The sequence below is a fragment of the Rhodotorula toruloides genome (genome assembly GCF_000320785.1).
Source record: "Rhodotorula toruloides NP11 unplaced genomic scaffold Scaffold15, whole genome shotgun sequence".
Taxonomy (NCBI): domain Eukaryota; kingdom Fungi; phylum Basidiomycota; class Microbotryomycetes; order Sporidiobolales; family Sporidiobolaceae; genus Rhodotorula; species Rhodotorula toruloides.
Genome location: NW_015622975.1, coordinates 214,407 through 238,691, shown reverse-complemented (window position 1 = coordinate 238,691; position 24,285 = coordinate 214,407). Strand labels below are relative to the sequence as shown.

General features: G+C 61.6%; 12 protein-coding genes across 12 annotated transcripts; 6 read left to right on the top strand and 6 right to left on the bottom strand.

Annotated features, from left to right (window-relative positions):
* Nucleotides 1–17: 17 nt before the first annotated feature.
* Nucleotides 18–4,130, bottom strand: RHTO_01837 (pumilio-family RNA binding repeat protein; the record flags this gene model as incomplete). The annotated part of the gene is made up of 13 exons (XM_016415516.1): nucleotides 18–112; nucleotides 175–275; nucleotides 542–691; nucleotides 780–826; nucleotides 1,127–1,298; nucleotides 1,357–1,524; nucleotides 1,584–1,595; nucleotides 1,655–1,918; nucleotides 1,979–2,153; nucleotides 2,223–2,370; nucleotides 2,433–2,579; nucleotides 2,650–3,351; nucleotides 3,423–4,130. 13 exons carry the CDS (start codon nucleotides 4,128–4,130, stop codon nucleotides 18–20), a joined length of 2,889 nt encoding a protein of 962 aa, XP_016272490.1.
* A 411-nt stretch (nucleotides 4,131–4,541) lies between these two features.
* On the bottom strand, nucleotides 4,542–7,263 carry RHTO_01836 (zinc finger protein; the record flags this gene model as incomplete). The annotated part of the gene is made up of 5 exons (XM_016415515.1): nucleotides 4,542–5,261; nucleotides 5,323–6,048; nucleotides 6,113–6,571; nucleotides 6,634–6,723; nucleotides 6,790–7,263. The coding sequence occupies 5 exons, from the start codon at nucleotides 7,261–7,263 to the stop codon at nucleotides 4,542–4,544; spliced, it is 2,469 nt and encodes an 822-aa protein (XP_016272489.1).
* A 733-nt stretch (nucleotides 7,264–7,996) lies between these two features.
* RHTO_01835 (guanine nucleotide-binding protein alpha subunit) lies at nucleotides 7,997–9,444 on the top strand (the record flags this gene model as incomplete). Its single annotated transcript, XM_016415514.1, has 6 exons — nucleotides 7,997–8,094; nucleotides 8,154–8,534; nucleotides 8,588–8,761; nucleotides 8,818–9,049; nucleotides 9,108–9,133; nucleotides 9,195–9,444. 6 exons carry the CDS (start codon nucleotides 7,997–7,999, stop codon nucleotides 9,442–9,444), a joined length of 1,161 nt encoding a protein of 386 aa, XP_016272488.1.
* Nucleotides 9,445–10,204: 760 nt separating this feature from the next.
* RHTO_01834 (G protein alpha subunit) lies at nucleotides 10,205–12,040 on the top strand (the record flags this gene model as incomplete). The annotated part of the gene is made up of 11 exons (XM_016415513.1): nucleotides 10,205–10,302; nucleotides 10,389–10,434; nucleotides 10,499–10,527; nucleotides 10,624–10,702; nucleotides 10,762–10,985; nucleotides 11,124–11,193; nucleotides 11,249–11,349; nucleotides 11,410–11,577; nucleotides 11,641–11,667; nucleotides 11,732–11,885; nucleotides 11,951–12,040. 11 exons carry the CDS (start codon nucleotides 10,205–10,207, stop codon nucleotides 12,038–12,040), a joined length of 1,086 nt encoding a protein of 361 aa, XP_016272487.1.
* A 291-nt stretch (nucleotides 12,041–12,331) lies between these two features.
* On the top strand, nucleotides 12,332–13,158 carry RHTO_01833 (uncharacterized protein; the record flags this gene model as incomplete). The annotated part of the gene is made up of 5 exons (XM_016415512.1): nucleotides 12,332–12,393; nucleotides 12,482–12,631; nucleotides 12,740–12,839; nucleotides 12,903–13,002; nucleotides 13,064–13,158. The coding sequence occupies 5 exons, from the start codon at nucleotides 12,332–12,334 to the stop codon at nucleotides 13,156–13,158; spliced, it is 507 nt and encodes a 168-aa protein (XP_016272486.1).
* Nucleotides 13,159–13,311: 153 nt separating this feature from the next.
* Nucleotides 13,312–14,360, bottom strand: RHTO_01832 (uncharacterized protein; the record flags this gene model as incomplete). Its single annotated transcript, XM_016415511.1, has 4 exons — nucleotides 13,312–13,497; nucleotides 13,596–13,658; nucleotides 13,724–14,020; nucleotides 14,082–14,360. The coding sequence occupies 4 exons, from the start codon at nucleotides 14,358–14,360 to the stop codon at nucleotides 13,312–13,314; spliced, it is 825 nt and encodes a 274-aa protein (XP_016272485.1).
* A 569-nt stretch (nucleotides 14,361–14,929) lies between these two features.
* On the bottom strand, nucleotides 14,930–15,967 carry RHTO_01831 (uncharacterized protein; the record flags this gene model as incomplete). The annotated part of the gene is made up of 5 exons (XM_016415510.1): nucleotides 14,930–15,025; nucleotides 15,084–15,119; nucleotides 15,209–15,262; nucleotides 15,328–15,651; nucleotides 15,710–15,967. The coding sequence occupies 5 exons, from the start codon at nucleotides 15,965–15,967 to the stop codon at nucleotides 14,930–14,932; spliced, it is 768 nt and encodes a 255-aa protein (XP_016272484.1).
* Nucleotides 15,968–16,653: 686 nt separating this feature from the next.
* RHTO_01830 (monooxygenase) lies at nucleotides 16,654–17,952 on the top strand (the record flags this gene model as incomplete). Its single annotated transcript, XM_016415509.1, has 1 exon — nucleotides 16,654–17,952. One exon carries the CDS (start codon nucleotides 16,654–16,656, stop codon nucleotides 17,950–17,952), a length of 1,299 nt encoding a protein of 432 aa, XP_016272483.1.
* Nucleotides 17,953–18,539: 587 nt separating this feature from the next.
* On the bottom strand, nucleotides 18,540–19,433 carry RHTO_01829 (uncharacterized protein; the record flags this gene model as incomplete). Its single annotated transcript, XM_016415508.1, has 4 exons — nucleotides 18,540–18,575; nucleotides 18,641–18,715; nucleotides 18,772–19,086; nucleotides 19,143–19,433. 4 exons carry the CDS (start codon nucleotides 19,431–19,433, stop codon nucleotides 18,540–18,542), a joined length of 717 nt encoding a protein of 238 aa, XP_016272482.1.
* A 470-nt stretch (nucleotides 19,434–19,903) lies between these two features.
* On the top strand, nucleotides 19,904–21,097 carry RHTO_01828 (cyclin L1; the record flags this gene model as incomplete). Its single annotated transcript, XM_016415507.1, has 5 exons — nucleotides 19,904–20,006; nucleotides 20,067–20,109; nucleotides 20,168–20,249; nucleotides 20,309–20,661; nucleotides 20,722–21,097. 5 exons carry the CDS (start codon nucleotides 19,904–19,906, stop codon nucleotides 21,095–21,097), a joined length of 957 nt encoding a protein of 318 aa, XP_016272481.1.
* A 301-nt stretch (nucleotides 21,098–21,398) lies between these two features.
* RHTO_01827 (NADH:ubiquinone oxidoreductase intermediate-associated protein 30) lies at nucleotides 21,399–22,289 on the top strand (the record flags this gene model as incomplete). The annotated part of the gene is made up of 3 exons (XM_016415506.1): nucleotides 21,399–21,543; nucleotides 21,601–22,015; nucleotides 22,076–22,289. The coding sequence occupies 3 exons, from the start codon at nucleotides 21,399–21,401 to the stop codon at nucleotides 22,287–22,289; spliced, it is 774 nt and encodes a 257-aa protein (XP_016272480.1).
* A 112-nt stretch (nucleotides 22,290–22,401) lies between these two features.
* Nucleotides 22,402–23,966, bottom strand: RHTO_01826 (NADPH2:quinone reductase; the record flags this gene model as incomplete). Its single annotated transcript, XM_016415505.1, has 7 exons — nucleotides 22,402–22,445; nucleotides 22,566–22,727; nucleotides 22,830–22,915; nucleotides 22,978–23,060; nucleotides 23,119–23,263; nucleotides 23,379–23,596; nucleotides 23,682–23,966. 7 exons carry the CDS (start codon nucleotides 23,964–23,966, stop codon nucleotides 22,402–22,404), a joined length of 1,023 nt encoding a protein of 340 aa, XP_016272479.1.
* Nucleotides 23,967–24,285: the final 319 nt, after the last annotated feature.

The following is a 24,285-nucleotide window of genomic DNA, read 5'->3' as shown; positions in this document are numbered from 1 at the left end:
TGAGCTGCGCCCCGAAGCTAGTCCTCGACACTTTCCATCGTATCTCCTCCCGCCTGCTCGTTCGACATGCGCCAAAGAGCAGATGAAACGTCGTCAACGTCGACTTTCTCGCCTGTCCTCAATGCTCAAGCGTCAGTGAAAGTCTCTCACGCCCTGCAATGGAGGCGGGCTGACCTTGAGCAACCTGCGCGAGAGCGTGAGCGATCTTGCGGGCTTCTTCGCGCTCCGACCGCCAACTCTTGCTCGATCGCGTCGCTGGCGGAGTGAACAGGAGTCTGCAGTGATCCGAGGATCAGCTATCATTCGACAAGCGTTGCTCGACAAGGATTCGACGCACCGACTGCGACTGAAGAAGGTCAAGAAGCGCTTTCTCCGTCTCTCACGCCTCTTTTGCGATGCGCTTCTCCTCGTTGTACTGCTGGATGCGAGCCTGCCTACGGGCGAGCGCAACTCGATCCGCTCAACGTTTTCCAACCCCTTTCTCGCCCGACAAACCCTCGCTTTCCGCTCCTACATGCGAGCGAGGACGAGCGGGACTCACATCGCCACCTCCCTTTCCTCCAGCAACTCCCTCACGCTCTCCTGATACTGCCTAACGAGTTCCGCACCCTGCGCGACCAGCCCCTCCTGCTTCTTGAGATTCGCGCGGACTTTCTTCGCCTGCATCGCATGGAGGGCGGCGAGCAGTTCCCTGCATTCGTTGGTGACGTCGGTAAAAGCTTTCAGAGCTGATCGCGTCCCGTCCCAGGTGGCGAGAGTGAAGAGCGAGCGAGACGCACTCCTGGTCCTCGTCCTCGATGTCCTCGAGCTGCGCGCGCAATTCGGCCTGGCGAGAGATTGAACCATGTCAGCTACTATGCGGAGCCTCGAGTGACCCAGCTGACGAAAGTGAGGCGGTAAGGTGAAAGGGTCGAGCAGAGCAACACCGGCTCCTTCGACCGCAAGTCCTCAACCTCCTCGGTAGGGGCAGATGGTGCACGAACGAGATAGAAAATGCCGAGGAGTGCTACCAGAGCGAGAGACTCGGAGACACAACGAGAGCCGGCGGAATGCGGAAACAAGCGGGAACAACGACAAGCGGCACCACCTCCTTCGCTCAGACCTTCGTCTTCTGGCACAGACTGACGAGCTTGGCGCTGTTCGCCGATCCATCCTTGAGCAGCTCCGCCTGGAAGCGCTTGACGCAGCGGGCGAGCTTGTCCTTCTCGCGAGGGGAGGTCGATCCAGTGATGATGCCAGTCAGCAGCTGCACACCGTTCGCGTGAGCAGCCATGCGCAGAAGAAGCGGGTCTTCCGCGCTGTTGACGAAGTACTAATCAGCGAGGCGAACAACTGCGGGGGCGGACTTGGACGTACTCGCTCGTCTTGGTGATCTCCTCAAGAAAGCCGCTCATGCCGATCGGGGCGGTCCTGCCGAGGCGGATGCACTTGTCGACGAGCTTGGCAGCGAAATTGTCGGTCGCGAGGGTCGGCGCGTGCTTCATGATCTTGGTGCAGAACGGCAAGGCGTTGCGGTCGATCAAGCTGCGAGGGCGGGAGAGATCAGCAGACTCAAAGAGCGTGCCCTGGCCGGTGTGACGCACTGCGAGACGATCCTGGCGACGAGAGCAAGTCAGCGAAAGGTCCGTGAGAAGGCACGAAAGGCGAATCGCACAACAATCCGCATGCCGTCTGCGCGACATCCTCGACATGCTCGAGTATCTCCCTCGCGACGACGCTCGTATGCGCTTCGTGCCAATCCTCAATCATGTGCTGGACAATGAGCGAGCCGCCGTCCTCCTTGACGACTTCCCTCCACAAGCCCTTGCCCATCTCGGCGAGGCGGCGGAAGAAGGTCGGCGGGTTGGGCGAGGTGAGGATGCGGTTCCAGACGTGGCAGGCGTTGCGCGATTGAAGGGTCTCGGGGTGCGGGAGAAGCCTGCTCGATTGCGAGGTGAGCGACCTCCTCAACGGAAACGCAAGCGAATTGACGCCGCACTCTTCAATCACGCGCGCCTTGGTCGGAGCGCCACCGCAGTCGAGCAGCTTCTGCAGGACGTGGCAGCCGAACGGGTCGAGGCTGAGGGCAAGGAAGTGGCCAGCAAGCGAATCCTCGTACGCCTGCGCGAGCTGCTTGTCGCCGGCTTCGAGGCAGCGAGAGACGAGAAAGTTGCCTATGGGAGAGCGAGCGAGCGCTCAGACGGCCTGGCCAAGCTGAAGGAGGCGGGACGGCTGGAACGCACCAAACTTGCTGAAGCTGAGCTCGCAAATATGCTTGCCGACAGCGTCGAAGACCTCCTGCTTTTTCTCGGGCGTCGTCGACTTGACCTTCTGCTGGAGGAAGAGCGAGCATTGCTGGTCGTTATGCCTGAGAATTCGGCGGACGAAAGACTGCGGGAATAAGCAAGAGCGTCAGTGGGGATGTAGAAAGCACGGTGGCATCGCGAGCGTACCTCGGCATCGATGTCGGCGTCGGTCTCCAGCAAGAGGCGGTAGTTGGGCGTGTCGTTACCGAGACCGGCGACGCCTTGGGTGCTCGACGGCGACGAACGGTGCTGCGTGCCCGCGCCGACTGACACGGAGCGACTGCGCATCGTGCCCTATCGAGACGAAAAGACGAGGAGCGTCAGGTGGTCTGTTCGAGCAGGACCAGGACGACGGAGGACGTACCTGACTGCTATTGATAACTCCTAGTCCCGCCATCCCTCCGCTTCCGAAGTCGGCGAAGCTGACCGACCTCTCCATCCCAGCTCCACCGTACCTCGTGCGAGAAAGCGCAGCACCGCCCATCGCGCCCATCGAGTCTTGGTGAGCGGAGCCGCCACCGACGTCCTGCTGGAAAGGCTGGCCAGCTTCGACACCCTGCTGCGACTCGAGCGCTTGCAGGAAGAACTCGCTATCAGAGGAATTGTGAGGGCGGAAGGCGCGAGGCGAGCCGAAGTTACTGGCTTGTCCGCCGACCTGCGGCGGGACAAAGGCGGGAACGCCGCATCCTCCGGCTTCCTCGATAGTGGTCGAGAGACGAGGGCCCTCGAGCTCGAGAGGGAAGCTGCCGGTTGGGTAGGAGCGTGTGCGAAGGTTGAAAGGACGGGCCGAGAGACTTGCGACGCGAGACGGCTGGTCGATCGCTTGCTGTTCGAAAGATCCGGCGACGCCGCGAGACCAGCTCTGCGGCATGTGTGGCGGTTGCGGACCGTACGGGGCGCGCTGAGGGGCGACAACCTGGCGGAGGAGGTCGAGCTCGTGGCCCTGCTGGCGCGTCACGTCTTCGAGCAGAACAATGCGACTGTAGAGGTCGTCGGAAAGGCCGGTGATGGTCGAGAGGCGAGCGTCGAGAGTATGAACGAGCGAAGCGAGATGGGCGACGTTGACCTTCCCAATCCGAAGTCCGAGCGACGGTGAGCTTCGAGCAACCGCATACACAGCGTAGAGGGCACACGCACCTCGTGAGCAAAGTCCGAGCCGTGCTTGATGTGGGCGAAGGGGCGCACGGCTTGCCCAGGGGGTCCTGCAGCGCCGTGTTCGCCGAACGAGATTGCCGGCGCGCTCTCGCCGCGCTTGAAGCTGCGCTTGCTGGAACCTGGATCATTCTTCGACCTGTCGATGCATTCGCCTCGCGTCCAGGCGCCGAGAGTGTTCTCCCAGGCCGCAGCGGTGGGCCCGTCTTTGCCTCCTTCGTCGCTCGATCCCTGCTCCTCGCTGCCTCCGCCCGTTGAGACCATGAAGAACGGCGTGTTCCTCCCGCGAAGTGCAGAGACGGGGTCCGCGTCGTTGCCGAAGGTCGAGACGGTCGACTCGCGCGAGTGAGCGGGCGAGTAAGGCGGAGTCGTGGGGACGGTGAAGCTGAACGTGCCCTTCTCGCTGGTATGGGCGTGGATGGCGGGCGTCGAAGTGTCGGAGTGGACGAAGCGAGGTGAAGCGAACGAGAGCGAGGCTTGCGCGCGACCAGTAGGAGTCGGAGACGGAGGGGAGGGAGACCAGGGAGCCGGGGCAGAGGCTGAGCGCTCGAACTTGCGCTCGCTCGGCTCGGTCGTAGGTCGCGTAGGCGTGAGAGACTCTTGCGTCGGCGTGGCTTGCCCAGAACGGTCGTTTTGCGGCGAAGGGGGGTGGAGCGAGGGTGAGTGGGACGAAGCGGGGACGAGGTGCGCCATGGCGAGACTGGCTCGCGCAGGCGGCACGCGGTATGCTAAGCTGCGCGAGTAGACTAAGTACGCAAGTACTGGTAGCTTAGCGAGGGCGTATAAGGTGAAGAGACGAGCGAGAGTGAACGGAAGGAGGGAAAGGAGCGACGGTCGCATGCGGGCACTCGACAACCTCGACGGCAGCCTCTCCTGTGCTAGTACGACCGCAGACTAGTGCGATGAACGTACTGCGAGTAGTACAGAGTCAACGCGAGCAGCCTTGCGAGGATTAAGGCCGACGCACCGTCTCGAGGCGCGTGCAAACCCTCCGCCATCAGCAAAGACACCAAGTGAGCCTGAACGTGCTTTTTTACGGTGCTGCAGGGAGCATACACTCGGGAAGACGAAGAGGATCTACACAAGAGCGGAATCTTGCGAGAGCTAGGTCGTCTGGCTCGAGATGAGTCCGTTGCTCATGAGCACCACCTTCTTCTTCCCCTTGCCCTTCTTCCGTCCCGCTCCACCAGCCTCCTCACCCTCAGGCGTTACCGAACCGCTTCCACCCGCGCCACTGCCGTTCCAGATCCCGCCGCCTTGCTCGCCGTCGTCCATGATTGTCCGCCCGACAGGCTTGGCGAGCGCCGCACGCATTCGCGCACGCTTCTCCGACTCGTTTGCCGACGGCTGCAGGGAGGGGAAGTCGAGGCCGCTTGGGGCGCGGGGAGGAGCGCGTGAAGAACCGACCGCCGAGCCGGGGCGGGAAATGGAGACTGGCGTACGGGCCGGCGAGGGGCGCGAAGACGACGAAAGGGAAGGGAAGGCGCTCGGACCAGCAGAAGGCGCGGAGGCCGACGCGCCACCCGCAGCGCTCGACCAAGCCGTCCCGCTGCCGGCCGGACGCTTCTTCTGCACGCCGGCTTTGGCGAGTCCAGGGATACTCTTGGCGTTGCTGGCGCTCATCAGTGCCGGGAACGGGTTTGAGCGCGGTGCGACGGGCGCAGGACCGGCCGAAGTCGCCGCCTGTTCGACGCGGGCCCAGGTCGAAGAGGGGTTGCCGCCGCTGCGGTGCTGTGCGGAAAGCGCGCGCTGTGAGGTGCTCGTCGTAGAGGTCGGGACGCCGTTGAGGGTCGGATTGAGCGCGGCGAGCGAAGGGAAGTTGTTCTGTGCAAATACGCAAGATTAGCTCAGTGGGGAGGAGTAAGGGAAGAAACGGTCAACGCACCTCGCTACGCAAGTCGCGCCACGCAAGCTGGACCGACCGCTTCTTCTCCTGATCATCGAGTAACTCCGCAAACGCCAGGATGACCGACCCCGCCTCGTCCGTCCGCTGGTCGAGCAAGTTGTACAGCTGCTCGCACAGGTCCTGCGCCGACATCTCGCCCTGCCTGTAGCTTCTGACTGCAATCTTGAAGCCCGCGATCTTGCCTTCGTGGCCGTGCGTGACGTCCTGAACGCGGCGCATGAGGGCGGCGTGACGTTCGAGAGTAGCGGGATCGCGCTCGGCGGAACCGAGGCCAGTCGGGGTTGTCGCGCCACTTGCGGGCGGGGAGGCGTCGGCCGTGAGTTGGCCGCCGAAGCGAGACGCGCGGGAACCGCTGCCGGAAGCGACAGGCGCACCGAGGCCGGGGATTCGCCGCTCGCCTGTACCGGCAGACGCGCCGCGCGAGTCCTCCCTCGTCGGCTCAACAAAGCTCGCAGCAGGCGCACGGCCGCCCGCCCCAGCTCGTCTCCGTCCACCATCGTTGCGGGCCGACGACTCGCCCGTCGAGTACACAAAGTGCGTCTCGATCCGGCGAGCTTCTTTGCGCGCCTTCTGGTCGAACGCGCCGACGCCGTGGACCTCGAGGGCGTGCGCTTGGAGGTCGAGCTCAGATTCGAAGACGACGAACTTTTGCGCGAGGCAGTCGGGGTGAGGGCAGAGGAAGTGGTCGGCCTTGAAGTGTTGCTCCTGCGGGAACGCGAGAGAACGAGTCAGTGAGACCCTGATGATTCAACGAGTGACAAGAACGCACCAGACGGTCGTAGTTGAGGTGGTACTGGTGGCGGATGCCCTGCCGGACGCAGATGAAGCACTCCTCGTGGTGTTCGCGGCAATGCTTGTACAGCCCGTCCGAGTCGTAGAACCACCTCTTGCAGAACCCGCACATCGAGTGCTGCTTCTCCAGGTGCAGATCCAGCTCGGTCTCTTTCCGCCCTCGCGGTCCGCCGCCAGCCGACATGGCGAAGAGCTCGTGTTCGTGCGCGAAGATCTTCTTGTTCGAGCAACAGAGGTCACAGAGAGTGCAGTGGTGCGAGGAGCGGACGTGGCGCTTCAGGTCGGACCAGCCGGAGAGGATGTGAGGGCAAGCTTCGGCGGGAGATTCGGGTGCGGCGGAGGAGGGGTCGGACAGGTTCGGCTTGTAGGGGCAGTTGAAGCGGAGGAGGGAGAGGGTGTCGTCGAGCTGAGCGCGGGATTCGAAGAGGATGCCGAGCTGCGAGACGGAGGAATGGTAGGCATTCGGCGTGTGGAACGCTTGAAACGCCAGCCACTCACTTTGGTATCGCTGAACGGTGTATCCTCGGCTCCATACTCCTCGAAAGGCTTGTCTTCGGACTCGGTAAAGATGACTGTTGGGCATTCCGTCTGTGAGGGGAGCGAGGTTAGCTTGGTTTGAGGAGGGGAGGAGAGGAAGCAGTCGCGCCAACGCACCTTGCAGAACGTGCACTCCTTCTTCTTGTACAGCGCGCGGAGCCTGATCGAGCAGGTATGGCACGTCCGGTGGTTGCAGGGCCCGACAGCCCAGTACTGGACAGGCTCTGCGCAGATGAAGCAGAGTGTCCCGTCCTGGTCGGTCTCGCCCGCCTCTTCCGCCGCCTTGGCCATCGCGAGAGCGGCAGCATTGACTGCTGCGACCCGCTCGGCGAGCTCTGCGCGGCGAGGGACGGTCGCTCCTCCTCCTCCTCCCTGCTGCTGAGCGCGATGGCCTCCCTGTCCTCCCTGTCCGCCCGGGCGAGCCTTGCCCTTGCCCTTATCTCCTCCGTGCCCTCTATCGCCCGGCCTGCTACCCGTGTCTGTCCCAGCGTTGCCCGCAGCGCGAGATGAAGACGGCGGCGGTCGGTTCGCGATGGAGGCAGCCGAATCGTCTCCGGTGAGCGCTGCGCCAAAGTTTGCGCGTCTCGACATGGCTCTAGCTGTGCGTGCGTGTCTCTAACTGAGCGTGAAGAGCGAGCAGCGGTCGTTCGTCGAGGTCAAGCTGTTTCTCGCGAAAGTCGAGTCCGGGTCTCGCTCTGCCAGGTTCGCTCGAACTGGCTGAACGAGTCAGACTGTCGCTGATTGAGCTATTCTACTCGCTACATTGCTACTCTCCAAGTCCCAGCCCGTCCCGATACCCAATCCTCTCCTCCTCGCCGTCATCCTCGGAACCGCCTTATCTGACGTCTTCGGCTGGTATCGAGGAAGGGGGGACGGCGACACGGCTTGGGTGACCGGAGGGACGCGTGCAATGCTGCGCTGGGCTCGTCGTTCAACGGCGTACGCCCGTCACCCGCCTTCGACGACCCATCTTGCCCCCTTCACCGACGTCCCCAGGACGCCAAAGGTCGCTCCCGCCGGGCAAACCCCGTTGTACTTGCGCTCAGATTCACCTACAAACCGCACGGAGCTTCCGCTGACCAACTAACTATAAGGCTCGAGCCAGGACGCCCCGCTCAGCTCGCCTTTCGTCCGCCTCGTCCATCGTCCCGGCTCGCCAATCGCCCGTTGATGCACTGCTAGTCTTCTCCTGACACCTCTCCATCTGTCCTACGCTTGGCGAGGCGCGATCCTTCAGATCGGCCTCTACTCAGCTCAGCTCAGCTCAGCTCAGCTTCCCCCCCTCGTTCGGTTCGCGTGCCTTGCACTGCAAGGACGACAGACGATGGGCTGCTCTCAGTCTGTTGATGCGGCGGCTGCGGCGGATACGCGCGTGTCGCAGGCTATCGAGGAGGAACTGAAGCGTGCGAGGAGGGAGGAGGCGTGAGTGGCCGCTCCTTCTTCATCATCGTGCATGGAGTTGACCATCGCCACTGGTGCAGGATGGAGACCAAGTGCTTGCTACTCGGGCCTGGCGAGTCAGGCAAGAGCACCATCGTCAAACAAATGCGCCTAGTCTACTCCTCCCCCTACACGACCGCCGAACTCCTCTCCTTCCGCGAAACGATCTTCTCGAACCTGCTCCAATCCGCCCAATCGCTCCTCTCGTCCTTCTCCGCACTCAAGATCCGTCTGCCCGCCGACGTGAAGGAGGAAACGAGGTGGTTGAGGGAGGTGGATGAGACGGAGGAGGTTGTGGATCCTGAAACGGGAGGTCTGAGGAGTGAGGCTGCGCAGGCGTTGGGGAGGTTGTGGGAGGCGGAGGGGACGAAGGAGGCGATGAGACGGAGCGCAGAGTTCCAGCTCAACGACTCGGCAGAATAGTGCGTCCTCCCCCTCTCTACCTCTCTTTCTAGGCTAACCCACTCGCACGCAGCTTCTTCACCCACCTCGCGCGAATCGCTTCCCCCTCCTACCTCCCGACAGAAGAAGACGTCCTCCGCACCCGCGTGCGGTCAATAGGTGTCGTCGAACAGACTTTCGAGGTGCTCAAGGGGAGGAAGTTGAGAGTAGTGGATGTCGGTGGGCAGAGGAGCGAGAGGAAGAAGTGGTGAGTTCCGCCGTTTCGCCCCGAGACGAGCGGGAAGCTGACGAGTGTGTACGCAGGGTACATCAGTTCGAGAACATCGGCATGCTACTGTACGCTCTCTCCTGCCCGTCCTTCCCCGAGCAGCCGAGACCGACCCTCATCGTTGGGCGCAGATTCGTCGTCGCCGTCTCGGAGTACAACCAAACGCTGTTCGAAGACTCACGCCAGAACCGACTAGACGAGTCGCTCGAGCTGTGGGAGATGATTAGCGCGAGTCGGTGGTTCAGGAGGTCGACGTTTGTGTTGTTCGTGAGTGACTCTCGCTCGCTTCGGTGGGGAGGTTCGCTGACCTCGATGGAGTGTGCAGCTGAACAAGACGGACATCTTTGAGCGGTACGACGTCGTCATGGCGCGGGAATTGACGGACGAAGCTGACCTCCGCCCTTGCCTCCAGCAAGATCCTGTCCGGCTTCGCACCGCTCGCCGCCTCCGTGCCCAACTATCGCGGCCCTCCCTCGAACGTCGCCGCCGCGAAATCCTACATGCTCGACACCTTCACCGCGCTCTACAAGCAACACACGCCCGAGCGAGCGTTGTTTGCGCACTTTACGCAGGCGACGGACAAGGTCTCGACGCAGGTCGTGTTGGGGGCGGTCATGACGGGCGTGTTGACGAGTACTTTGCAGGAGATGGGTCTGCTGTAGGCATTGAGTGTGGTGCAACGGCTTCTTCGCGAGTCGAGAATACCAGAGTCGACCGGCTGGAGCGAGCGAGGACGACCTTCTCCTCCTCGTCGTCGGCGTCTCCCCCGGTGTTGCGGCTGTTGCCATGCGGCTATTGAGGGTGGCAGTGCCCTCGGCAGCCACGATGCCCTGCCCAGACTACTCGCGCCCATTGTTCGCACGCTCCTCCTGCGAGCGCACTCCTCCTCCCGCCTTCACGGCTTCCTCGCGTCGACCACACACTCTTCGCCTCGACTTGCTGCGTCGACAACTCTGTGTTCGACGCACAGAGTGCTCTCTGTGTGCACGTGCTCCCTGCGAGAAGACCAGCCGGGCGAGAAGAACAGGCTCGAGCACCCCACTTGGCTGCCCTGAGCGAGGCGCAGAGTCCGCTTCCTCGCTCTCTCCTTTCGACCCATTCGAGCTGCAACGCACGCTACTCCCATAGACTCGCACGCTAACACAACCACCGACCTGCACGACGCCCGCACTCGCACCGTCCAAAGGTGTGCGCTTCCGCTCGCTCCTCTCTCTCTCTCTCTCGCGGCCCTTGTCCGGGCCTGAGTGGACCGGGGGCATGTAGACAAGCACAATGGGTTCAGTAGGGACTCACGCCTCCTCCCTCGGTTGCGCGCAGACTCGCTTGCGCCCCCTCACACCCTTCCCTCTCCCTCGTCGCAACCGCAAGACTCCCTCTCCTCCCCCTTCCCACCCGCTCTCGCTCACCTGACCTCGCAAAGACATGGGCTGCGGACAATCGATCGATGCGGACGCCGCGGCGCAGAACCAGCACAGCAAGGCGATTGACGAGGAGTTGAAGCGCGCGAGGGCCGAAGAGGCGTGCGTTCCCCTCTCGTCGCTTGCAGGCTGTCGGACGGGGTATCGCTGAGGAACGGTACTGACTAGAAGAATGCGAGCGCTTGCAGGAAGACGGTCAAGTGCTTGATGCTCGGGGCGGGAGAGTCGGGCAAGGTGCGTCTCCTCCCTCCACTCGCTCGCGGAGAGTGGACTTGACTGACGATCACCTCCCCTGCAGAGTACACTCGTCAAGCAGATGCGACTGATGTGCGTGGCGAAGAGCCGTCGCCCTCTGTTTGGCTGGCTTCGACTTCGTGAGCGAGAGCCGGCTGACATTGCTACTCTTCGCCTCGACCCTCGCAGGTACGCCCACCCGTACACGGAGCGAGAACGAGAAGAGTACCGCGAGATCGTCTTCCTCAATTCGCTTCAGTCGATGCAGGCGAGTCTCCCTCACACCCCTCCGCGCGCCTCACCCCGCTGACCTCGCTTTTCCCGCAGGCCGTCCTCCGCGGCTTCGAAGTCGTCCAGCTCCTCGTACCTCACACGGTCCGACCAGCCGCCGAATACCTCATTTCTCTCGCCTCAGAAGACGCGATAGATCCCTCGTCGCACAGCATGGTTCCGCAAGTCCGCGACGCCATCATCGCTTTGTGGGCGGAACCGACGACGAAGCAAGTCGTCGCGCTCAGCTCGCGCTTTCAGTTGAATGACTCGGCGTCGTAGTGAGTCCTTCCTGCCTTCCCGCCGGACGAAGAGAAGACCTTGGGCTTGCGCCGCAGCAGGCGCGCAAGGCTTCTTTCCGAGAGCTTGACCTTCTTAACTCACGCTGACTTCTTACGCTCGTCTTCTCACCGCAAAAGCTTCTTCGATGCCATGCCGCGCCTCGGCGCACGGAACTACGTCCCGACCGACCAGGACATCTTGCGAACCGTTCGTCCTGCCCACCTTCTCCTCGCGAGTCCGTGTTAATTTTCCTGAATCACAGCGCGTTCGCTCGACTGGAATTGTCGAGGAGGAGTACCAAGTGCGGGGACAGAAGTTGCGGGTGTTCGATGTCGGTGGCCAGCGAAGCGAGCGGAAGAAGTGGTACATCCCCCTCCCTTTCCTCCCGCCTCCTCCACTCCGCTCAACACCCTTCGCACGCAGGATCCACTGCTTCGAGAACGTCAACGTCCTCGTCTTTGTCGCCGCCATCTCGGAGTACGACCAGGTCTTGTTTGAAGACCAGAGTGTCAACCGCTTGCAGGAGGCGACGATGTTGTGGGAATCGATTGCGGGGAGTCGTTGGTTTGAAAAGAGCGCGTTCGTTCTGATGTGCGTGTGCAAGGAGCGTTACCAGCGCGAGGTGACTGGCTGACGGCGGGCACGGCCTTGCAGGCTCAACAAGATCGACCTCTTCGCCAAGTTCGTTCCTCTCCGCTTCGTCTGCACGTCTTCGCTCTCGCTGACTCGTCATCCCCGTCTACAGCAAGATCATCGCCCAGAACCCGCCCATGTCAGCCTACTTCGACGACTTTGACGGACCGGACGGCGACCTCGAATCCGCGACGATCTACATGAAGCACAAGTTTGTCAACCTGAACCGGAGGAAGGATCGCGGACTTTACGTTCACCTTACTTGCGTGCGTTCCCATCCCTTTCATCCCGCGCGAGAGAGGAGCAAACGCTGACGGGTTGGGAGGAACAGGCGACGGATACCGAGCAGGCGCGCGTGATTATCGCGGCTATGATGGACCAGGTCCTCACGCGCTTGCTCTCCGAGGTTGGTTTGATGTGAGCCAGCTCTCGACATTGCATCCTGGCTACCCGCGCTCGTCCCTCTTCGTCGTTTTGCAAGTCTGTATCACCTTGTACCTTGTATAGATTTGGGTTCCTTCGTTCTTCGCTCGTTTTGCAAGTCGTATGTACGGTGCTCTTCGTCAATCCCAGGTCATCTTGAGCCCGTTTGGCCAAGTGCCTTGGAGAGCGAGGCGAGCGGAGCAGGTTGACTTCCTCCAACACGCTCGCTCTCGCTTCAAACGCGCTCGAACTCGCTCGAACCACTCAATCAGCCTCAGACACACTCGCCATGCCACCCAAAGCAGTCGACTTCCGCGCGCAGCTCGAGGACGACGAGGACGAGGACCAGGAGTGTGTCTCGCTCGCTCTTCATTCTCGCTACTTGAGACGGCGCGCGATTGGCTCTAGAAGCTTTTACTGACGCCCAGAACACGCGCAGGGAACTGCTCGCTGCCCTCCATGCGATGCAAGCGAAGAAAGTCCGCGCAAACCTCAAGAAGCAGGAGGGGTTGGTCGCGCAGGGCGCGGAGCTGGTTAGGCAGTATCAGGAGAGCGTGAAGAAGCTGCTGGAGGAAGAGCGGGGGGCGATGTGAGTCCCGCTCGTCCTCGCTCGCGTGTTGGAGCGGAAAACCGAGGGTTTGTCGGGCGAGAAAGGGGACGGAGAACGTCGAGCTGACCCGGTTGCGCTCGCTCGCAGGCAGGCTCGCATCCAGCAGTACAATGAGGAGGAGAAACGCATCGCGAAAGAGGCGCGAGAGACGGAGAAAGCGCTTCTCGACCTTCTTCAGTCGCAATCGGTGCGTCCGGTCCTTGTCAAGCAACGCTTGTCGGGATGACAGCTGAGCCTTGGTGCACTGCAGACCTCTGTACACTCCGCCAGCGACGCGATCGAGCGAGCGTTGGACGTCGAGCGCGAAGAAGCCCGCAAGATCGCTCACGCCTTCGCGCAGGTCACTCAAGGTCAGCCAGCCTCCATTGCAAGCCGTTCAGGCTTTCATTGACGCTTCGACATCGATGACAGGCGAGAAAGTCGACGTTGACGACGTCGCGCCCGCTCTTTGGCGCATGTCGGCGGAACAGGACGGAGGAGACGCGATGGAGGGTGTCGAGGACTAGCTTCGGGGCGTGCCTCTCAAGTGAATAGCTGTTCACTCTTGCAAGGTCACAAACCTGCACCCTTCGGAGCCGTGGGAGCGAAGAAAGTTGCACGATTGAGAGGAGGAAAGCCGCTGGAGAAGAACACAATGACCAAGTCTATCGAAGGGCGCTTCAGACCATCCCGTAGATCCGCGCCTTGCGAGTCAAGAGCGGCTGGTTGAGGAGCGGGTGAGAAAGCGAGTGCTCGTTGGCTGACGACTGGTGCAGCGCCTGTCGAGCGTTCTCGAGCGATCGGCGACGAGCTGCGACATGGGCCTGCAAACCCTCGAGCTCTTCCAGTTCGTGGCGAAGACGATCCTGCAGCGAAGCGCATGAGAGTCTTTCAGCTCACTGAAGGTGAGGCGTTGAGGACGGGCGTAGCATCGCCTTACCGCATCTGCCGCTTCTGCGCGCACTGGGTCTGCCTGCTGAGAACGAGGCTGCTTGTCTCCGTAGACCTTTGCCATCCTTTCGAGCGTCTGCACGTCCATGTAAGCGGTCCGAAAGGCAAAGTAGCGGGAGAATAAAAGATGGTTATACGCACCCGGAGAAAAAACGGCTCGAGTCTCCTCTCTTCCTGAAGGCTTTCAGCCAGGAGGAGCGTCGCACTGAGCGCCATCTTGCGCTCATATTCGGGGATGCGGCGCCAGAAGTCGCAGTAGTCTTGCCCGGACGATGCCCAGGCAGAGCGTATTGTTCGACAGCGCTGCACGGTCTCTTCGTCGGCTTGCGAGTGGTAGATGAACTCGACCAGGGCGTCGAAGAGACCGACAATGGTCCCATCATTGGCGAGGAGCACCCGGTCGTCGTCCGAGTAGAAGAGGGGATCGACGAGGTGCGTCTAGTCGGAAGCGGGTTGTCAGCCAGAACGAGATAATCCTCGTGAAAGGCGGGGAACGTACGATTCTGTCTACGTTGTAGTGGCGTTCCCAGACGGTGATCGCGTCGACGAGGAGGGACGCATCGCCCTGCCTGAGACGCGGATACATCCTCCCGTACACGTGCCGCCTCAGCCTGAACGCCTTGTCGAGCTCTGCCTGGTATCTCGCCAAGATCTCGGCGGAAGACTGGGAGATCTTCGAGCGCCGGCGGTGAGGAAGTCGACTTGCGATCGCATCGCGGGCCTGCTCGAGGCGGCGAAGGAGAGCGCTATGCTCGAACGAGGTGTCCATGTGTGCCATGGCCGAAGTTGGAGCAGTAGACGAGGGAGGCGGCGTAGGAGAGAAGGAGAAAGAGGAAAAGGGCGAGTGCGCGAGTGCGAACGTTGTCCGCGGACCCTCCGACGTCTGCGAGAGAGTTGCGAGCCATGTGCGAGCACCGTGAGCTCCTTTCAGAGAGCTCAAGCATACAGCGAGCGGAGCGGAGAAGCCAAGGAAGGCGGTGCAGGAGAAAGTAAGAAAGCAGCGCGAGCAAACCGGAGAAGGCGAAGAGGCGGTCGAGGAGTCGTTCGGTCGTAGCAGTGTCGCAGTCGATATGGGCAGGCAATTAGTCGTCCTGCGCAGAACGCACGAGAGCTGCAGGGATGTTAAGAGGCAGTGGTCGCAGTCGCGGAGGAAGAGCGAGAAAAGGAGATGGGAAGCACTGCGCTGAGCTCGCCCGCTCCGCTCGACACGCTAGGTAGCACGCGCTGACTTTTCCAACGACGCACCTACTTCGGGTAGCGCGCTCCGCCAACTCCGCCAGCGCTGCGAAGCTGCGCCGCCTCGCCCGCTCTCTCCCTCATATTCGTCGAGGTCTGAGGCGATGCTGACTAGACGTCTAGCCTGTAGATTCGCGCCTTTCGAGTCGATAGGGGTTGATCGAGAAGCGGATGGGCGAGCGAATGGGTGTAGCTGGAGCGGCGGTCCTGCAAATCGGGAGAAGCGTCAACGCCAGCCTCGATGACAGCGCACATTCGAGCGCACCTTGGCATCACGTGAAGGCTGCATGCGTTCCGGAATCTGCGAAGGAAAGGGGGGAAGAAGGATTCAGCACGGCTGACTGAGCGACAAAGTGACGGAAAAGCGAGGCAAAGCGGAAGTGAATGCACCTGATCCGGGTACCGTTCGAGCGCGGAAAACGCTGGAGTCTGGTTCAAGATGGGCTGCAGAAAGTAAACAATCAGTCTGCGCCCGTTACGGGTGACGAGGAAGATGCATCGGAGCTCACCAACGACAAAGGCCCCATCTCCCCCTTGACGAGTCGCGCCAAAGCTGTCCACAGAACCTCAATCACCGCATGCCTTTCGTCGAGCCTCGCATCCCGCCACCTGCAGCTCAGCGCCTCGCCCTCGTGGATGCGAAAGAAACGGCCGACTTCTCGCATCCATCTCGTGCCCGCATAGTAATGCCCGCTCCAATCCTGCTGGAGGTTGAGAGGACTGTTCTGGCTTGTGCGGCTGATGGCCTCGGCGAGGATGCCGACAATGGCGTCGGACTTTTCGAGCGTTTGGACGAGAAGCGAGTGCGGTCCATGACCCGCAAAGATGTCGGGCTGCACGGCGGCATCATCAGTCAGCAACGGTGAGCGGAAGGGAAGGATCAGCACGCACCGCACGAAGCCTCCCAGACGGATCGGGAGGAGGCGCCGCTCGCGCATAGCTCGCAATCTCGCCAGCGATCGTTTCGACGCGCGACTCCAATGCGGCTCTGTCCCCGGCCTCGAGCACCTCCAGAAGCACTCGTCCCCAGATCCTGATCAAGTGCTCCTCGGTTTGGTCGAGCGGATCCGCGTCGTCCATACTGCCCTGCACCGAGCGCAGCGCACGCTGGACTGGGTTGAGCCATGGGTCATTGAGCCAGTCGGACATTCAGGCAGCTTTGGCGATCGGCGAGAGAGCCTACGAAGCAGGTGACGAGGAGCAAGAGGGGAGACAGCGTGCGGAGGAGGAACGGCAACTCCATGGACCAAGTGCCGGACAGTCCGCGGTCCCCGAACCCCGATCAGGAGGCATCTTGTGTCCTCCTGCATCCTGTGTCGGTCTCAGGGGCGAAGGAAGCGGATGAGGCGAATGAGGAGGAGGGAGGCGAGCAGGCGAGGGCGGTGGAAGCTGGGCGCGCATCGCCCGGCAGCAATACAGCCAGCAATCTAGTCCAGCATGCTGCTCAAGTCGCTCGTCAGCGCGACGAGCCAGTCGTGCGAGAGCCAGACCTTGCTCTCACTCTCACTCAACAACGCTTCACCGCGACTCGCCGCTTCGCTCTGCCCGTCTGCCGAGCGTGAAGCTGTGACCAGCTACGTCCATGAGTTGCTCTCGCCCCGCCATCGCTCGCCGAACTCGATGGCCAAATCGGCGAGTACCCCTCCGCAACCTCGCTGCTTCTCTCTCTGCGGGCACCGGGTCATGGCTGAAGGACGGACAAGGGAGCGTCTAACCTTCCTTGGTTTCTACTGAAGTATCACTCGCACGGCGCAGCACACCGTAGCGAGCGGCCCTCACTCTGCCTGCGCTCGACTTTGACGATCAGACTGCTCCTTATCCTCCTTATCGACGCCATGACTGCGACACCGCGCATCCTCATCTCTGGCGCAGGCATCGCCGGACCCGTCTGCGCACACTTCCTCGGACGAGCCGGCATCCGCACGACTCTTGTCGAGCGAGCTCCCGTTCTTCACGCCAACGGCCAGAACCTCGACCTGAACGGCGTCACCGCGCGCGTTGTCGTCGAGCGCATGGGACCCGACGTCAACTCTGCCATCTCCGCCGCCCGCACTCGTGAGGAGGGTACGCACACCGTCGACGACGCCGGACAGATTCGCGCTTCCTTCCCTGTCGAGGGCGGAGGGTTCACGAACGAGATCGAGATCATGCGCGATAAGCTCGTCGGCATCTTCTACGAGGCGTCGCGTTCCTCGACGGAGTACATCTTCGGAGACTCGATCGCGGGGATCGAGCAGACGGACCGCGAGGCGGTCGTCACCTTTGCGAACGGTACGACGAAGGCTTTCGACGTCGTCATCGTCGCGGACGGAATGGCGTCGAGCACACGCTCGCTCGTCTTCGGTCGCCCAGGCACCGCCGAGAACAAGGACGACAAGGCCGAAGTCCAGATTCGCTCCGTCGGCTTCCACTGCGCCTACTTCACCATCCCTTACGCCGAGTCAGACGGCGCCTGGTCGCGCTGGTGGCACACAACGCGCAGCCGCTCGATCTGGCTTCGCCCGGACGTGACGACTCCTAGCACCCGCGCCTACCTTCTCGCCGGCGGCGAGGCGACGCAACAGGCTCTCAGCGGCGCACGCAAGCTCAGCGTCGACGAGCAGAAAGCGCGCTGGAAGGCGTTGTACGCTGGAGCAGGATGGCAGACGGACCGCGTTCTCGAGGCTATGGACGGCGCCGAGGACTTCTACATGCAGGAGGTGGCACAGGTGATCTCCAAGAGCTGGAGCAAAGGTCGAGTCGTGCTGCTTGGCGATGCAGCAGGCTGTCCGTCGCCGATGTCGGGCATGGGCACCTCGTGCGCTGTCGTCGGCGCCTACGTCCTCGCGGGCGAGCTCGCCAAGCGTCGCGACCATCTCTCCGACAGCGCAGTCGTCAAGGACGCGCTCGAGGCCTACGAACGCATCTGTCGTCCTTACTTCGAGGACGCCCAGGACATCCCCATTTCGCTCTTCCGCCTCGGGTTCCCCGACTCGGCTCTCGGCGTCGCAGTCCAGCGCATCGCGGTCGGCGCTATCAGCTACCTCATCAAGACTCGGGCGGCGAAGTGGGCGGGGTCAAGGATCTTTGGCTCGGGCGAGGCGGCGCAGAAGCCGGAGAATCCGCACATCAAGCTGCCTTTGTACGACTTCTAGGTGGACCGTCTCTTTCCGTGCTCATTTCACTCTATGATGTTCGTCTATCGGCCGGAAGCGAGGCAGCGCGGCTGGATGCAGTGGAGCTTCCGCAAGACTTCATTCTTGGTCGGACATCTCTTGCTTTGCTCTCGCTCTACGGCTGCTCGAGCTCTCCGCACGACGGCTCACGACTCGCTGATGCGGCGCGACCTGAGGCGAAGGGACTGCACTGCAGCCAGACTAGCAAAATGAGATGAAGGAGGGAAAGCAAGAGACGGCGCTCAGAGCATGCCGTAGATCCGCGCCTTGCGAGTTGAGAAAGTATGACCGAGGAGCCCATGGGCGAGAGAGTAGCTCATATCGGCGTCGTACTGCGACTTGGGAGTGCGTCAGATTTGGAGATCAGCGAAAGGAGAGTGCGAGGAGCGCAACCGGGTCTGGCGAGCAACGGTTCCGACTGCGAGAGTCACGACGCTGGTGGGGGTCGCGTCGGTCGCGGTAAGAGGTGCGCGGTGAACGGTCACGCTGTAAAACCACCATGGTTAGCCATACTTTCTCTGTGGTCAGCTAAGCCTGCACTTGCCATTCTAAGGTTGTCGCGAGTATCACGAGGCGGAGAGCGCGACCGTGCGCGGGAAGAACTTACGGTCTGCAGGAGCAGCGTAAGTTGGATTCTCTACAGTGTTTTCGGAACAGAGCGACGCACCAAGGCCTGCGTTGCGCCGAGCAGGTCATGGGTGTCGCCAATGAAATTGAAGGAACGGTTCCGCTTCCAGTCAGGCTGCAAAGAAGACCGCTATGAGGAAGGGGACTCGTTTGTCGCACGGAAGGACGCACGAGGTGACCCGGGCTGCAGCCATCAAGCTCCAGTAGTTGCAGCGTCCCCCACAAGAATTTGATGACGCCCTCGCGCTCCTTGGCGCTTGCGTTGTGCCAGCAGTCGTGCGTACTGAACCGATCACTTGCCTTGACGCCGCAGAAGGCCTCGATGCCCTCCACCCACTGGATCAGCTTATGTCGGCCAGTGTGGTCGGTCGTCTCGAGGTTGTCGTGGCAGAAGCGGTTGATCGCTATGAGTAGGTTGGACACTGTTGTGGGACTCTTGCAGAGGAAGGCGGTTAAGTGCGGCGAGGCTTTGTTGACGGGGTTGGGCTACACGAGACGGTATGAGCGCTCGAGGCACGAAATCGATACACCCTAGAACTCACCGGTCGTTCCAGTGAAGCGCCATCTTTGCCGCGATAGGCGTCCGCCAGCTTGTGCAGGTCCTCGCAGATACCGGGATCGGCGTGAGAAGGGTCGAACAAACCTTCAGCCTGGCAGCTGTTGCTGACGAGCTCCCTCCAGTCGTCCCACAGGCTTTCCTCCTTGTCCGTCATCTCTTTGTGCGTCTCCATCGCCTCGTCTAGGTCGTCATATGCGTGATCCAGGCGCTCCTCGAAGGAGTCATGGCTTGGGACATCGGCATTCCACTCGTGGTGCTCGTCGTCGGAGTGCATTTCGAGCGTGAGCTGAAGGATAGCAGCAAGGCGAAGGAAGAGCGGGAGAAAGAGAGGGTGGAAGTGGATGGGTCCGCAAGTTCGCTGGAGCCTCCTAACTTCGGGCGGTCCGCGGACAAGCAGTATCGCTCGCCGCGTGGGTGTAGAGGCGGTGCGAACCTCGAGCTTGGGTGCAGAGCAAGAGGAGGTGGAGTCGGGCTCGAATTGGGCGGCGAGGAGAGGAGCGGCAACAGCGCGCGGCTGGATTCAAGGAACCCAGTGACGGACGAGGCGGCTCATCGGACCTCGAAGTTAGCCTCAGACGCCAAGGTGGAGCGGGGATCCTCGCAGTGGAGTGTCGAGGGGAGAGAAGCGACGAATGAAGTTGGACCACCTCGCCCACACCGCTCAAGGGGCTGCTTGATGCTTGACGGGCTAGAACGCTACTTAAGGGCTCATACTACGCTTCAGCACCTGCAACTCTCGCCGGCATGGCCTCACGCCACCTCCTCAACCCCCTCGCACCGCTCGATCAACCGACGCCGTCCTCGCTCGATGGAGTTCCTGAGGAGCTGGAGCGAGACTTGCGGGCGTGTGAGTACAGCTCAGTACGTCAGCTGGTGTACCCCTCGCTGAACGATCTGTTCCGTGCAGATGGTGGCATCCTGATCCAGCAAGTCGGCGTGATGCTGAAGGCGTAAGGCTGCTTCTCTTGGCCCAGAAAGGCGTATACTGACCGCTCAGTACGCACGCAGACCTCAAGTCGTCATGGCAACCGCGCAGGTCCTGTTCCAGCGCTTCTGGTTCGTCACCTCGCTGAAGCACTTTGGCATTCGGGTGCGTTTCCACGCTTCTTTCTGCTCATAGCGGCTTCGAACTGACACATTACTGTACAGGACGTCGCAATGGGCGCCCTCTTCCTTTCGTCGAAGCTGGAGGAGTCGCCCTTGCGGATACGAGATATCATAAACTGCTTCTCGTACCTCGAATCGCTCATCGCCTATTCCTCGACTCCGCCTTATCCTCCGCCTTCCTCCTTTGACTCCTACGCCCCGATGGACTACTTTGCGACCGAGTTCTACGACATGAAGGACGCGCTCGTCATCGCCGAGATGCAAATCCTAAAGCGGCTGGGCTTCCAGACGCAGTGCGGCCTGCCGTATGGACACCTCGTCAACTACTTGCAGGTCCTGGAGCTCACGAGCGAGAAGGAGCTCGTACGGCGGTGTTGGGGCTACTGCAACGACATGTGCCTTCTTTCCCTGCTTGTATCTTCATTCAGCGCCTCGCTGACGCTCAATTTGTTCAGGCTACAAACGCCTGCACCCGCGCTCTACCCTCAAGGCACCCTCGCCCTCGCCTCGATCTACCTCTCAGCCCGCCTCTCCTTCCCGCCCATCGCCCTCCCGCTTGAACCCGTTCCCTGGTGGACGCACTTTGACACGATCGAAGACGAGCTCGTACACGTTTCGACGATGTTGCTGCGGCTGTACAAGGACTGGGGGAACGATTCGCTAGGACCTGGGAAGGCAGACGGCGAGAGGAATGGACATGGAGGGTTTGGTGTGGTCGGGAGGGAGAACGTCTGGCGACGGGCGAAGCGGATACCGGTCACGAAGTCGGGCGTGAGGGAGGTGCTGGCGCAGCTGGGAGCGGGAAACGGGGTAGAGTCCTCGCCGCGGTAGCCTTCCGCGTTTGGCGGAGTTGGAATCGTCCCGTTTCCGCCACCGTCTCGGCCAGCTGTCTATGCTGTCTGTTTAGTATAGAGGAACTGCTACTCCGCTCAGAGTGGAAGCCCACTCGCTTGTCGCCCTTTGCATCCTGCTTCTCTTCCAGCGCGACTCAACCACGAACTGCTCACTCCTCATCCGCCTGAACGCGCTACGCACGCTTCAGGGACTCTGAAGGAATCGTAGCACTGCTCGACCGCCCTTGCACACCCTTCACGCCCTCTCCCAGCTCTCCCCATCCTCATCAGCAGTCGGCATGACCCGAAACCGCTTCATCATCGGTGGACCCGCTCCGTGGCCCGCATTCACAGCCGTGAACGATTCTATCCGTGGTGGAAGCTCGACCTCGTCCTTCGCGGTCAACCACGAAACGAATGTCGCGACGTTCGCGGGTCACCTTGGTGCGTTGCTCCTTGCTCGCTTTCCTCGCGCCATGCTGATCGGCTGAAGTGTCGCAGACTACACCACTCTCGGAGGAGCCGGCTTCGCCTCCCAGTCAACGACCTTCGAGCCCTCCCGCCTCTCGCTCCCCCGCTCTACTACCTCCGGCCTCTTCCTCACCTTCCTCCCGCCTCTTTCTCCTCCTTCGCACAAGACACCGACGAAGTTCACTCTCAATATCAAGGACAGTAAGCCGGAGCGAAGACCGGACGGGCGGAGGGAGAGCGTGACTGTCTATGAGTTCGAGGTCGACGTTGAGGAGTACCGGGACGACGGGCTATTTGACGAGAAGGTAGATGCAGATGTCGAGAAGGGAGAGGGGAAGGCGAGGAGGAGCGTGACGGTGTTGGCCAAGTGGGACGACTTCAAGCCTTTTTACCGCGGCAAGCCCAAGGAGGATGCGGCGCCGCTTGACCCCTCAGCCATCTACGAGTGAGCCCGCTTCCGCCTCCTCTCACCTCACCGTAGCTGACGCAGGTCCTTGACCCGCAGGCTCAGCTTCATGTGCCGCTCCAACTTCGGCCAACAGCAAGGCGACTTCTCGCTCGACATTGTCTCGCTCTCGGCCGCTCCCGCTCACTCAACAAGCAGCAATTGGTTTCGAACCGTCTGTCAGACTGTGAGCGGGTGGTGGAGCAGGCTGGTGGGCGCGGTGTTGAGTTTGTTCGGGCGCGAGAGTCGAGACGGAGCGGTGCGGCTTGAGTAGCGGGGCGACGGGGATCTGCTATCAATCCGCCCCTTTCATGCGAGGTGGTACTGATTGCTCTGCGATGCACTGATTTGCGGAGAGGGCGAGAGGATGTCTACATCTGGCTTTTCTAGGCAACCTTGATGAGGAGCTTGCCCGACGTCTTGCGGCTCGCTGCAAGCGGGAGGGCAAATGAGAGTGTCAGCATTTCGTCGACGCGATCAAGCATGCGCCACAGCGCTTCGCCAACACAGTCGCCGGGCGCCGCACATGTCGCGAAAGCTGACAACTCACTGATATCCTTCTGCGCCTGCTTGACCCCATCGGCAGTGAACGGGTACTCAGCATGGACCGCAAGCTTGAGGTGACCGTCCTTGACGAGCTTGAAGAGCTCGGTCGAGTAGGTTTGGAACTCTTCGCGCGTGTGGACGTATTGGTTGAGGACGGGGCGACAGACTGTGAAGTGCGAGAGCGAGTCAGCCATGACGGCAGCGGGGCAGCTCAAGCGCGGCTGGACCACTGCCAAGAGCAGCGATTGCCAGCTAGAGGCCGACTGACCCTTGAGGTTCTTCGGCGCAAGTTTGAGCGGCGCGAAAGGCGGGACGGGGCCCGAGGCGTTGCCGAGTGTGATGATGGTGCCCTTCCTGCACGAGCGAAGCTGATCAGCTATAAGATCTGATGAACCGAGAGTGGAGGATTTGCGCACCTGCGGACGAGGTCAAAGTCCATGTCGAAGGTGTCCTTTCCGACGCCGTCAAAGACGGCATGAACGCCGCGGTCGATGCCCTCCTGCATGAATCCTCAGTCAGCCAAGCTCGTGCGCAGAGTGTATTGAGAGAGGACCCACGCCGCCCGTGATCTTGTAGATCTCGCTGACAATGTCACGCCCCTCACCGTAGAGGAGGACGTGGTCTGCGCCGGCCTTCTTGGCGATGTCGGCCTTCTCTTGCGTCGAGGTCGTGCCGATGACGGTTGCGCCGAGGTGCTTGCAGCTGCATTGAGAGAGGTGGGCGAACGCAGGGCGGAAGGAGGTGGAGAGCGAAGGATCGGTACTCGAAGCTCGTCAGTCTCCGGTCGAGAAGCACGAGCAAGTCACTCGTGACGCACAGCTGAACGAGCAAGAGACCGAGGCCGCCAGCCGCCGCATGAATGAGAATGAACTGTCCCGGCTTGACCTCGTGCGCCTCCTTGACGAACGTGAGGGCGGTCAAGCCTTGCAGGAGGACGGTAGCGGCGTCGCGAGTCGAGGTACCCTCAGGAAGCTTGACGAGCTTGTCGGCGGGAGCAATGCAGTAGTCTGCGAAACCGCCGCCGGTCGTGTAGGCCTGCGCGCTCAAGTGTCAGCGGTCCGCCTTTCTTGGGGCGAGCTCTTCCGCTTGATGTGCACTCGTAAGGCGTCGTTCGACTCACAGCAACCTTGTCACCGGCCTTGAACCCCTCGACGCCCTCTCCAACCGCAACAACCTCTCCCGCGCTCTCGTTTCCGAGCGTGAACGGGATCCCAGGCTTGTAGACGCCCGAGCGCGCGTACGTGTCCCACATGTTGACGCCTCCATAGTCGACTTTGTACAGAACCTGTCCCTGCGCAGGCTTGGGGACGTCCAGCTCGCGGACTTGGATCACGTCAAAGTCGCCTTGTTCGGTGATGTTGGCCGCGCGCATCTTGGTCGGCAGGTTCGTGGACGACGTCGACATGGCTCTGGTGATGGACTGAAGCCGGCTGAGAGCGTTGGAGGGTGGAATTGCGAGGATGTGGGGAGACGGGTGGAGAGCGAGAGCGGCGGCGCGGGAAGGGCTGGCGGTTGCGGTGAGTGCACGATACGTAGTCCGAGTGAGAGCACGGGTCGTTCGAGCGGCGCAAGACGAGCGAGCGAGCATGCAACAGCGTGTGCTGAGTGAGCGGAGCGGAAGAGCAACCCGCGGGACGACGGCAACGGCGAAAATCGAAAAGACTGCTGGAGACGACGATGCTGGGTGTTGCACTTGAATACGACATTGGTAACGAGACGACAGG